Source organism: Cyclopterus lumpus, chromosome 6 (genome assembly GCF_009769545.1).
Source record: "Cyclopterus lumpus isolate fCycLum1 chromosome 6, fCycLum1.pri, whole genome shotgun sequence".
Classification (NCBI taxonomy): domain Eukaryota; kingdom Metazoa; phylum Chordata; class Actinopteri; order Perciformes; family Cyclopteridae; genus Cyclopterus; species Cyclopterus lumpus.
In genome coordinates, this window is record NC_046971.1 from 18719734 (window position 1) to 18733009 (window position 13276).

General features: G+C 41.2%; 2 protein-coding genes across 6 annotated transcripts in view; both read left to right on the forward strand.

Moving 5' to 3' along the window:
• Window positions 1-6706, forward strand: part of hipk2 (homeodomain interacting protein kinase 2) — a 70469-nt gene extending 63763 nt beyond the window's left edge. For all 5 annotated transcript variants that reach the window (XM_034534434.1, XM_034534435.1, XM_034534438.1 and 2 more), the window contains exons 14-15: window positions 51-196; window positions 519-6706. In XM_034534434.1, coding sequence (XP_034390325.1) covers window positions 51-196; window positions 519-980 — 608 coding nt within the window. In that variant the 3' untranslated portion in view covers window positions 981-6706. The remainder of the gene's footprint in view (window positions 1-50; window positions 197-518) is intronic.
• Window positions 6707-8105: 1399 nt separating this feature from the next.
• The window catches only part of si:ch211-1e14.1 (UPF0606 protein KIAA1549), a 34776-nt gene continuing 29605 nt past the window's right edge, over window positions 8106-13276 (forward strand). The window contains exons 1-2 of the mRNA XM_034536067.1: window positions 8106-8304; window positions 9188-9470. Coding sequence (XP_034391958.1) covers window positions 9338-9470 — 133 coding nt within the window. The 5' untranslated portion in view covers window positions 8106-8304; window positions 9188-9337. The remainder of the gene's footprint in view (window positions 8305-9187; window positions 9471-13276) is intronic.

Genomic DNA, 13276 nt, shown 5'->3' on the forward strand with positions numbered 1-13276 from the left:
TTGGAGTCACTGCTTCCCAAATAACCAAACTTGTATCCTCTCCTGTGCAGAAGTAATGAACCATCAGAATTCAGCTTACAAATTCAAATCCTCCAATGGGGTGGTGTCTGGCAATAATCACTTACACGGGGTCGTGACCGGAGGCGGGTCCTACCGACTACACTCCCTCCAGCAGCAGCCTCTCAATCTCAGCCAGGTATGGTGAGCGTCGGCGTGGGAATAAGAGTGTATGATGTGTGTAGTGGAATTGTGTATATTGTATATAGTATGTACTATATAGCTTATAGCTTCATTTTGTGAATAAGCTTTTTCAGATTCTGTTTGTCGAGAAGATCGATACCACCCACATGTCTGTTTGGTAAACATTGTCCAGTTAGCTTAGGTAGCCAAATAACCTAATTCCCCAAAATGTCAAGCTAGGATAATAACAATAATAGTAATAATAATAATAATAATAACAATATGTTTCATATATGTGATTAAACTGACATTCAGCTGTCTATCATCTCCTCGTCCAGGCCCAGCAGCATATGGTAGCTGAGCGAAATGGTCATCGGCGCCAGCAGGCCTACATCACCCCCACCATCGCCACTCAGGCCCCGTACTCTTTCCATCACAATAGCCCCGCTCACACGGGCAACGTCCACCCGCACCTGGCTGCCACACACCTACCCAGCCAGCCCCACCTCTACACCTACACAGCCTCTGCTGCTCTGGGCTCCACCGGCACCGTAGCCCACCTGGTGGCGTCACAGGGCTCAGCACGCCACGCAATCCAGCACGGAAGCTACCCACCAAGCATCGTCCACCAGGTCCCGGTCAGCATGGGCCACGGCGTGCTGCCTTCGCCCACCTTGCACCACAGCCAGTACCAGGCCCAGTTTGCCCACCAGGCCTACATCAGCGCTTCGCCTGCCTCCGCTGTCTACACTGGATATCCTCTGAGCCCCACCAAGGTCAACCAGTACCCTTACCTCTAGAGAAGACACTGACTGACACTGGAGAGCCTGTCCCGGCGCTGCTGCTGCCCCCGAACCCTCCCGCCCTGAACCCCGTTGACATCCTAAACATCCTCTCCTCGACCTCAGACATAAACAGAGACAGAGGAACATGCAATCCTCATGAAACTGTCACGTATAACTTGAAGATATAACGACAGAGAGAAAAGAAGAAGAAAAAATGATTCACAGCCTCTCTAGAAGGGAAAGATGGGGTTGAATTTCTGAGGGGTACAGTTCAAGATGTTTTCTTTTCCATTTTTTTTCTCCTGAAAGGGCCAGTTTTGTGTTTATTTGTCTACTCTTCACTTTTCTTCATGAAGGAAGTGATGTCTGATTAGTTTTACAGGGAAGTTTGAAACCGGCCTTTTGGGACAGCAGAGGCTTTCTGGTTTGTTTTCTTTTATTTTCCCCTCTTAAATTTGGGAAGAGACTGTTGAACAGGGGTTACTGACTGGAAGTTTGGAGTCCCAAGACATTTGGGAGAAGGTGAAATACGAAAACCTGCTGCTCTTCAAAGAAAAAAAAATATATTGATGGCCTTGAACTGTCTTAATATTTCCAAATCATTCATGGTGTGGGGAGAAAAGAGAGGCAACTCCCCCCCCTCCCCCCCTCCCACTCCACCTTCTCCAGCCGAGGAGGCTTCTGGAAATATAACCAACAGAAGACAACAAACTTTTTAGTGTATTTATAGATATTCTGTTCCTTTATGTTTCACTTTTATGACGATACTTCAGTTTTAGCTCGGTGTCTTAGTTAGTTGGACCCCGTTCTTAGAATGTAGCAGTCTGCACCTGTTTGTTTAAAGAAGGAAACCTTCTTTTTTCCCCCAATACCAATAGATTTATTTGAACCTCTTTTTTCAATGTGATTGCACAAAGTGGTTATAATAACATAGGCATGTACAACGTGATTGTCTGTGTGTGCTACTGTCAGCCATGCGTGTGTAGTCCACCTCCTTAAAACTCTCTTCAGTCTTTAGGTTTTGACCATTGTTCCCTCGTAGTGCCTTACAGATATAACGACACAGTTTACTTGGCTTGAATCCTGAAAGCCACAAGAGACTATAGCTATACATACGTACAGAGACATGTTCCCCTGGTTTGACATCCTAGTCGGGGCAGTTGTAGCTCTCTTCCAGGTGTAGGCTCAGCCCTTGCTGTTTCTTGTCCTTAATGACAGCGTATTATAGATGATGAAGATTAATGTCAGAGCTGATATCATGCTGAGCTATTTTATTATGTGTGCATGAGATAACTTGCCTGGGGTACTTACCAAAGTCATAGATACATTCTTGTTACATTTTGCTCTAGATATTAATGTAAATATGAAAATGTACAGTCTAGCTGTAGCTGTAAACCGCTATCACAGTGGCACCCAAATTGTGGCTTTAGTTTGGAATATATTGTTTTGTTTTTTTATAATCACACAAGGGAATTCATGCATCGTGCAACAGAGCAGAGATATTCGCTCAGTTTTCATGTCCAGGGAATGAGTTACAGTACAATGTTTGAGACACAGTAGAGGTCGTTGTTTTAAGGTTTAAAGCTAGTCCGAGAGAAGGGCCTGATGGAAAGTTATGGTTGCCATGAGGGTGGGTCTGTGAGGCCCGGGATAGCCAGGCAGAAGATCGAGGGTTGTTTGAGAGAGATACTGCGTAGGCACGAGGGAAGGGGCTGTTTGAAGGCGTAGGGTCAGTTTAGGTAGGGACTGTGGAGGGCGGGGTGACACTCTCTATCTTAAATGGGACTAAAATGGTAGCAAGTTGGCACTGAGCAGGTTGATAGTGACACTGAGCTCGGGTGGTCGGTAGGAGCCGAAAGGGGGCACTACCTCGCCTGAATGCACACTTATACTTCTGACATGGATTCTTTTGTTGTTGTCATTTGTTGCTAATGTTGTTTGTTCCTCCAGCAAAGATAATTGCAAGTTATTTGTTGCGCTTGAGATTTGGGTTGCGTCTCAGAGCTGCAAGAACAGAACAGAAGGGAAATGCCACAGCATACACCTGGAAGGGCACCTCGTGGACGATTTGTTGCCACTGTCCATTTGTCTTCGAGCCAGGTACACCACAGACATCGCCACGCCAGCCGAACGGGATACCTGAACACTTAGAGAACCAATAGGGCTGTCACTTTGTGTGTTTGCTGCTTGATTAAACAAACATATTCTTCTTTTTCTTGTAGCCAATGATACAAATAACTCCTCTGTTCATTTGTCCTCTTGAACGTATACATCAGTACTGCTGGTGGTTTAGTGAAAGCCTTCCCCATCTCCTTCATGGTTTGCCATAGTACTTGCATTTGAAGTGATTTTTTCTTTTTTAACTTAACATTATCTTGAACTTTTTGACATGGCTGTAGTACATATTGTGTTTATTTTTAGAGATTGTTGCAATAATTCTTGTGGATGTGTCTTTTTATGATATGTCAGGCTCATTTCTATTTTGTAACCTGGAGGTTGATGTACAGTAATGTTTAGTATTCCGTGGAGGTGGGTGCACCTGTGTAAAGTGTTGCAACACTGCTGGTGACAGTAAGTGTTGAGTTGATGATAACCCAATGGGGCCCTTATAGATAGTTGCTTTGGCTTGTGGGGGCCACAGCCAGGTTAGGAACACAACGATCTCGTAAAAACATCACTTGATGGGCCCCGGAGTGGTTTGTCATCCTGGTCCCCCCCCCGCCCCCCCCCCCCCAACTCCCCGTCAGCTCCAGCATGCAAGCCTGAGGTCCGGATAGTTAAAGATGTGATTACATAGTACGTAGCTGGTTACATCATTATTCTCTGTTCTGCTGTTGTCTTTATATTTGATTTGATTTACTTAATTTCCTCTAGGGTTCATCGGGGCCTAAGCACACACACATGCATAAGGGAGAGGATTATCCATTGCAATCTGTTGGCTCCTCTGTGATGACACAGACTACTGAAACATTCCACTGTTTGAGGGAATCCGGCAATACCCATGCTCCACTGCTGTCCTGTCGGCATGGGGATAGCATTGTCACACTATCTCTTTTTTTCGCTTCTCCCACCAAAGAATCCAACAGACCGATCATGTACACAGTACAGTACAAGCAATCCTCCACAGCTTTGCTCGAGCAGCCGACAGGCAATAACTTTTGGTCTCGTCTTTAAATGCTTCGTGAGTCATGTTGAGGACATGTTGTGTCTCCCCCCCCCCCCGAGCAAATGCATGTTCACAAGGACGACTTGACATATTTAAAGCATACAGCAAAGTAATCCATTTGTTGAGAATCTGGACGTTCAACTATGAGAAGAGCTGCAGTCTGTTTTGAAGCTTGTTTGGTTTCACTTTCATTTCTCCTCACACCTGTCTATGTTGAATGATCAATAAGTATCAAATCTCTCTCCAAATTGATAAGCCAGTTGTTGTTGTTGTTGTTGTTGTTGGTATTTTTTTTGGTTTTTTTTACGTCGCCGATGTTGTAGCTTTATTGGTGTTGTATGAAAAAGAATTTGTAAACTAAAACGTTTGTTTTACATTAGCGTGCCATGGAATAGAATGACCTGTAAAAATGAATTAATCAAAAATGTACCAACTATACCTTTAAAACCACGGTCACCCGCACAAAATGAATGTAATGTGTGACCTGCGACATCTGAAAATGGCTTTAGATCTTTCTCAGTGGGTGACCATTCATTTAATTTCTACACCGTAAGTGGCCATGCATGATGCAATAATTATAGATCTGATCTCCAGCAAAATCCCATGTTAGAGAAGTAATGTAAAACTACTACTATCCTCATGATTAGGGGGTGTCAAATAATTGCTATTTCCTCAAATGAAAGATCCAATTAAGAGAGGCCCTGTGTGCGCGCAACATTGTGGAAAATGACTTGATGTGTATGATACCTTAGTCTATTACTCTGTTTTACATAACCAATGTTTTGTGTTTTATAAAAAAAGGGGGGGAATCAGAAATGTGAGCATTAATGTAGATCGAGTGACCTTACAATTACCAAAATGTGCTTAAGTAGAGTGTAAAAATGTTTTGTGTTGTTGAGGTGAGCATAGCCTTCCCAGCTAGCGACTTTACTGTTAGAGGACTGCCTTCCAAATAGCCAACAATACCTCCAAAGGTTTATGGTGACATTTAATAACTAAACAAGGCAGTGTCTCACTCTCTTTGAAGCACGGCATTCTCCTATAAAATACACTCACACTTTCAGCTTTGCTCATGGTGTAATTGTGATCACTCCTCCCCCTGGAGCTTTGGAAACACTGGGAAACATTCCTTCAGACAAACAAAAAGGTGACTTGGAGAGCAGACGACCCGCAACATCCACCCGCACAGTATAAACCGTTTGGCCTCCCGAAGTACAGGAGTCAGGAAGATGGGTGAGGTGGATTAATCATAAAAGGATGTACTCTCTGTCACCAGGTAATTCATAATCTATAGCCACACGAGCATTCTTAAAGCCCTTTCGGATGAGAGTATATGTCGTTTTTTTAAACTTTTCGTTGAGGAGATCTGCTCCTTTTGCTCCTTGGGGGAATTCAGGGTGAGGTGGTCAAGGTTTGATGCCAAATGAATGGAATTAAGAACCAAAACTGATTGAAATACAATTGTTTTTCCTACTATCTTAATTTATTCTAATTTATGTAAAACCAGGCAAGGCTATAGATCCATTTGTATCACTTTAAATCCCTTAAATTGCTGTGTTGTAAGACCTTTGGTCCTACTCTACATAACGGAAGAATGTAGCTTTTACCATCTTACTTTCGGAGAGAGTTAACGGAATCTAGAAGTGGCAAACCAAAGCTACACTCAAAGCCAGATTTGCCTGTTTACGCTACAAAAATATGAATCTCAAGCTAGAGGTCATGTCAAAGTCACAATTCCTTTCTGGTACATTCTCAAAATTGTAAATTGCTCAATTTCTGCGCAACAATACTCATGCAAGTGATTTATCAGTTTATTTGCATTTTCTAAAGACCTAAGAGTGCATCAAACCCTGACCCCCTTTTATGTCCATTGCTGTATGGTTTCTCAATGGTGTAAAATCTCATTCTTTGTCGATAAAGCTAATGTGTGCTGCAGTATTCCTAGTATACTTCTCTGGTAATTGTCTTTTCTTATTTACTTATTGTTTATTGGGGTGTGATGTCTCATTATTTCAATCTTCTGATCTGTAGCGTTCTACGTATACCCTGTTCCTTAGCCTAATATTATTAAGTATGTTATGAGAATGGATATTTTACTGGCTTTATAGAATGTTTAAATAAATATAATAATGACAATAAGAAGAAGGATTAATTAAACCTCCTAAGAAGTTGAGTACTTGCTACTAAGCGCTTGTGTTACCATTATGATGTTGTGTGCTTCTCTTAATCATTTTCGTTGTAGAAAAATGGAGTGAATTTATATTAGGCTTCGAAAAAACTAATGATAGCATTGTAAATTTTACAGGAGGATTTTAACAGACAAACAGCTTCGTCAAATAGAAGAATATAGTTATTTTAATTGTCCTCTTTACTAACTGTAGGGTGAGAAGGGGCTCGCGTTGTGGTGAACTATGTTATAGCTTGTTATTCACTGTTACTTTTGATCATTTTTTCGGTCTCCGAGGTGAATCGAGTTATTAATGAGAATTTGTATGCTCACATATGCATATTGTATATGTGTAGAAATGTAATCACACTTTGTCTTGGATTTACATTAAACTGTTAAGTCACGGCACCAGTCTCCTGTTTTCTACTACGTGTGTGTGCGTGTGTGTGTGTGTGTGTGTGTGTGTGTGTGATAGTGCTTGAGGTTTGTTGTGAGTGCCTGAGCAACTTTTTTAATACATCTACAAATAAATGAAATTCTACAATAATGCAAACGTACTACACATTATGAAAAATAATAAAAGAAGACGTTTAAAAGCAGGTGTTTTCACTCACTTACACACCCCGTTAAAGTGTCCCCAAGCAAGAGATTGAATCCAGCAGTGGAAGAAAGTTATGTTCACTGGCAGAAGTTGAAATAGAAATAAAAAAATGTAAGAAATACTATAAACATACTAAATTACCAGGAAAAGTCCTAAGTACTAAAGTAGTGCTACATTATTGTTTTAAATACTAAAGAAACACATGGCCACCGTGAGTGTTATATATTATAGAATTGTTCAAACTAATCCATTCATTTGTTAGAATATTTTGCATAAACTCATCATACTGTATATTTTTGTATGTAGTGGGGTAAAACGTAAAATGCAATATTTGCATCTGGAATTTCGGTGAGTGTGAATGAAGTAGCATAACCTTATAATCAAATGAAGTAGAAGTACTTCAGAAACTAAATAAATACAGTGGTTGAGTTAGTTACATTCCACCATAGGCTTTCAGCTCCCTTCATATTCGATTATTAGTTTTGTTCATGTTTTGAAAAGAGACATCAACATTTTAGGATTGTATTTAGCATCATACTATGGCGCGCACAATACCAGCTAAATGTTCAGATTTAAATTATAATATAGAAAGCCAAACGTCAGCAACGTTACTATTCTACCACCAGGTGGCGACGTGCACCAAAATATTGACGTCCATTATACTGGCACTGACGTGTTTGGGTTATGCTGAACGTCTCCATTTATTTTCAACCAGAAACCCTTGCTAAGCACCATGTTTTCATTATCTACTTCACCCGTGCAGGCTCTTTGGATTTTAGGGCATTTACTTCCTCACTGATGGTGTCTTGTCATAAACATCCTTAAATAGAGGAAGACATGCTGATGGTATTGTAAACCCAACTACCACAGATGACTCATTGGAGAAGGTAAACGGTGCCTCTTTGATGACTCGGGCCATGACTTCTTTCAAGTATGACTCGTCTATGGGTAAACTCCATTCAGACAATAAAAAGCCTGGCATTGACACGTCCATCCGTGGCCTCTACCTCGGTGAGTGCATCATCGCATGAGGCGACGTTGCCGTGGAAGCCGCAGACGCCAGTCGAGAAGGACCAACCTAATTTTAAAAGCCCACTTTGACAGAAATGAGCTTCAGCCAATGAGAGCCGGTGCGATAAATCATAAACTAATCAGATCAGCCGAGGGGCGGGACTAACCCAATCCTCTGGACGGGAGAAGGTAACTATTACCAAAAGAGTGTCAGATGAAAGCCAGCTACGAGCTCGTGCACAGTACGCTTGCACTGAAATAACTTCAGACGCAGGCAGGTGGTTACGGGGAGGTTTAATGACGAAGCCTCTGACCGAATTGTATTTCATCCAAGGATATTTCTCGTAACACAGACAAAGGAATTATTAGAGTTGGAGCTCCCCTTTTTTTGTTGGTAAGTCTGAATGCGCAGCTCCGAGCGGGTTGACAGGAATGGCTGTGGGGGGGAAAGGGGGGAAAATATCCTGTTATCTTTGCACTCAAAAGCTAGCTGTGGGAAATACCTCCACAAGTATGTTAGCTAGCCCGTCGTTAGCACTGTACCGCGACCCTGAAGGGAGAGGTATAACCTGCTGTGTCTGTCGAGCCTCACCAGCCACATGACCGTTAAACGGTCAAGTAGCGAGACGTCGGGATGTCGGTGTCATGATGAGAGAGCGAATGAGAGCTAGCTGCACAGCCGGGGGATGGAGTCCGCTGCTCCCCTTCTGCCTTTCTTCACCACGTTTTTAGTTAGTTGGGCTTTTTAGTTTATCTAATGGGGTGAAAATACTTCATTCGTGTTCGTTTACAACACACACACACACACACACACACACACACACACACACACATACACTCACACAACGTGTGATTTATTTAACTATATATTTTTTTGTTTTTTTTACATTTTACTTTAGTGGAAAGATGCATGTATAAATGCCTATATACATGTTTAAAGTATTGCTATTTTTCAACATATTTAATTTTAGAATCCAAATTAAACGTACCATTCAATGACTTGCCCAGTGCTTAGATGAGGGAGAATGAAAACTATCAATGGCTATTTTTGAATCATTCATTTTCAATTCCAGAGGAATTACCTTCCAACAAACCCGTTATTAACCGTTATTACAGGTTTTACTGGTTGCCATTATTGTGTGCATTGGGAATGTAACCAAAAATGGAGCATGTGCTTCATTGGTTGCTGCCAGTTAATGAAGTGATTAGTGAGTAGCAAGAGAAAATGTTGTTGCTTTGTTTTGAGTGTCACACTGTTGCTCTTTTGTTTTCAACAGCCATCCTTCTTTTTGAGCACATGTTATGGAAGGAGGGGCCTTAACCTAAAGGACACCAGGCGGCCGAAAGAACCCAGACCTGATAGTCTCTTCGGAATGAATCTTCTCTTCCTAATTGGATGAAATGCCTTGACCATACCCCGCCGTACCATGGCAGGTTTAGTCTCCTCTGTGGGTTTAGTGGTGATGCTCGAGGCACTAATGCATGCCCATGGCAGGCGTGCAGTGTTTCTGGGGATGACCGTGTTGGTAACAGTGATCGCAGCTGACTCACCTGTTGCAGGTAAGAGAGCACCTTTCGCTGACTTGCTCAACATGATCCACTAATTTGTTCCTTGTGTTGTATAACTGTCATAACATCTTGTACAGCGTTCAGTTAGCTTTGAAAAAAGACACCAAGTTGCACTTGTAAGGTGGTTAATGCAAACGAAAAATAACTTTAGAGATCATTTTCAAGGCCAAGTAAAACATTAATGTTTCATATTTTATTACAAGAGGTGGCAAATAAATACATGTTAAAAATAGGGAATATTTGCGATACAGTAAGGCCCACATATTGTAACACTACTCAGCATTTTATGGTGTATCACTTAATCTAACTGAAAAGCTACATAGATTGCACTTGATCGAAAGTCAAAATGAATGGTGTGTGTGTGTGTGTGTGTGTGTGTGTGTGTGTGTGTGTGTGTGTGTGTGTGTGTGTGTGTGTGTGTGTTCGAATGTGTTAATGGAATCCAGGATCCATCCAACAAAGGCGTAATGTGTACCGCTTGTCCAATGCAGAGTACCAGTAATTTCCAAAATGTAACTATCTTCCTATATATTTCTTTCTTTAACCTTTATTTACCCTGGGTAGATTAGTTTAGCATGAATGCCTATTTTCAGCAATAATTGAGACGTTAACACACATCCACATCTAGGAGATGCTTAGAACAACCGCAGTCTTGTTTGTGGGCTTCTGAGCAGCTGCACTGGAGGTTTGTTTATGTTCCTAGCTCAAGGCCAACATAACCAGCGACCTTCCAGTCCTAAGATTGCTGTCTTAACCTTCAGGCCACTGTTACCAACTCTTCTACTTAAAGCTTGTCATCCCCTTAATACAAAGACATAGATGACATATCGTCTGCAGTTTGTTTTGCTTTAAGTCTAGTTGTGCATGTTGTTTGAAACGAAAAAGTCTCTCTCGGGTAGTTTACCTCAACATGAACTCACTAATGTCTTGATTTTCATGTAAACAAAGTTGGGGTTGCTGTGTCATCTTGGATAGTTGATATTCATAATGAAGACACTCGTGTTTGATTCTGGGTTTCCACAAGAGGTGAAGTGGCTCGATCCCTCCACTTTCCAGCAATTAGGGAAAGAGAAAGGGCCTAAATCCATACACTTGATGGGTGTTTTCCCCAGGCTTACTTTTATACATAGTGACATGAACCACCAACCCATCCCCCCACACACTGCCCAGTGAAAGGAACACGTTTTAGGAGCAACCAAAAACTCATGCTATTACATGTAATAGGATTATGTAGTAGATGCCAAGACGAAAGCTTTGTGCAGGAAATCAGGTAAATTAGTTCGACAAGCATTAATGTGGGATCCCTACTGTCTGCAGTTGACTGCTGATACATGTCAGGCCCAAATAAAATACCCCAAATCAAATTGATTGATCTTGTGTAGGCAAAATACAACTAAGCCATAGTTTAAACTATTGCATAAGTGGGAAGTAATTCTGTCAATACTTAGCTGATGATTTTTGTATTCAAAATAAGTCTCAATCTGTGTCGTTGAATGAGCGTCACATTTTGCTCTGGGTTTTCATTTGTTTTGTTGGATTTATGTTTCATTTCTTATGAGAAACATGTCTTCTGCTAAAGCTGAGAGGCTGTTTTTTATTGATATTTCCTCATGGTTTTGATGACCATACTAAGATCAATGCAACACTTTTATGATCACGTCATAGACATTTGTCCTGTGGAAGACCGCAAACCACTGCACTCGACCGGTTTAAGACAACTGTGCCTTTTTTAAGAATAATTGTAAAAATAAAAACTTGTGTAATAGAGTACAAACAGAAGATCTTGCTACATTGCGTCAACACACAATTCTTCAATAGTACGCCGGCCCATAGACTTCTCACCATACTTAAAGATTACACTTCACCACAATGTCACACTGTAGATTTTTACAAGCCAAGTAAGCAGATTTTCTTTTAATGATGAATGCTTATTTTCGCCAAGAATCGTAGGTAACAAGTGTCTAAGCTGAAATTGCCATTTGTTGTCACTAGCTGATCATGACAACAGCTTCGATGTAAGATTCACGGGGCCTTCTTTGGTCCTTGGTGTTGAAACATTCAGGGGTGGATTCATTGCTGCTCTGGTTTAATTTGGCCTGTTTCTTTAAACGTGCAGTTATTTTGATGTTTAAGAATCTTGACTTTTACTTTCAGAGACACACAAGCCAAACTAGTTGGAACTGTTCTTTCTGTTGAATCACTATTATCTGCAGAGGGAGCCTTTGTCTGTTGCAGAAAACTACAGTTTTATAATGATGGTTATATGTGCTACTTGTATGTAGTCAAAGATCTAATTAGTTATGGTAAAATTCTCGCCTCAAAAAGGGTATATTAGTTATTATATGACAGCAGGTGCTTATAATTAATTCATGCACATAATTGTGTTTCCATGGTGTAATTCAACGGTGAAATCACCAGTCATGCAGCTTTCCTCTTACAGAATCTTACAGAAAAGCACACGTTATAGTTTCTAGGTCAAATAGACGATTGTACGTTTCTGACATCATTGTCCTTTTTCCTCTTTCATACTTCCCTACTTCTCTTTGTCATTCTGATGATCTGTCAAGTTCTGTGAAAATACATAAAAAGATCCACATATATACCTTTAGATCTTAGAAAGTATAGGATATTATTGGAAAACTTCATATGAGATATCATAAAAGTGCCCTTGCAGTTTTGCTTCAGTCGTCTCTTTCTCTGCACTGCAGTGGTTGGCAAGTTCAACACAGCAAGCTGCGAGCCAGCCAAGTCCTGGCTAATTAGCAGTCCCTTGCCATGTGAAATTTGATCTGTGTGGGATGACAATATGGCCATTCATTATTCATTAGAGCTGGAAGCCATTTGTAGATCAATAGGTAAAAAAAAAAACTATCAAAAATCAAACAGTGGGTACTTTTACTCTCACCAGGCCTGCAGCTTAACCAGAAAGATCTTGATATTTGATGATATTTGAATTCATTCAACTTACATTTTTGCACTCGATTATGATTAAACAAGTGGAAATAACCAATTGTTGCGTTTAGGATATATGTTATTTATTATATTGTTTTATATTGATTTGCTATACTTTTTTGACCCATTGCGTAACATTTTAAGGTGCCAGAAGTTGTTGATGTACAACACAAGCCTCCAGTAAACCTTTTTTATCCTGACTGTGCTTACAGTTTCTTGCACTAGCGGCCTGTCGGTGTTGGGAGCAGCATTGAGGCCATTCTGTGCCGAGCCCAAATCTCTGTGCTCTGATGAGCTGCAGCTGATTGTTAATATATTTATCAGAGCAGATGGTGCGGTTCAGCACAGCCTCTTTTGAGCTGCTCCAGGCTAAATCGTTTTGGACAGCAACTTCTTCGAAGCCTAACACAAAGTGTTTCGCTTACCCCTGCACAGATATTTATCTTTCCTGCTCACATACATAAGAGAGCTGGACCTAACTCAGTGGACATGTGTTTGTTCTCAAAGGACCTAAAGCCTGAGAGTGGCCTGTGCTGGGAGGACTCAGGAAAAGTAGAGGAGGGTGCCGAGTGACACGGTCCTCTGGGCCTCTCTGGTTACAAGTCTTTGCCTTCCTGTCTTTCAAAGAAAATCAGGACTGCAGAAAGTGACGGCGTGTACCCAAATAGTGTGTGTACGTCTGCCACTATTTGAAATTTGTCATACCATCATAGCCATGGATTCTGGGGAAGCTCCGGTGAGTCGGTTGCAGAGCTTTAATGAACTTAAGTCCTTAAGACTTACTGAAATTGTTAAGTAAAGTCAGCTATCCTTGTTGCTAACCTTTAACTCAGTTAATCATGTCA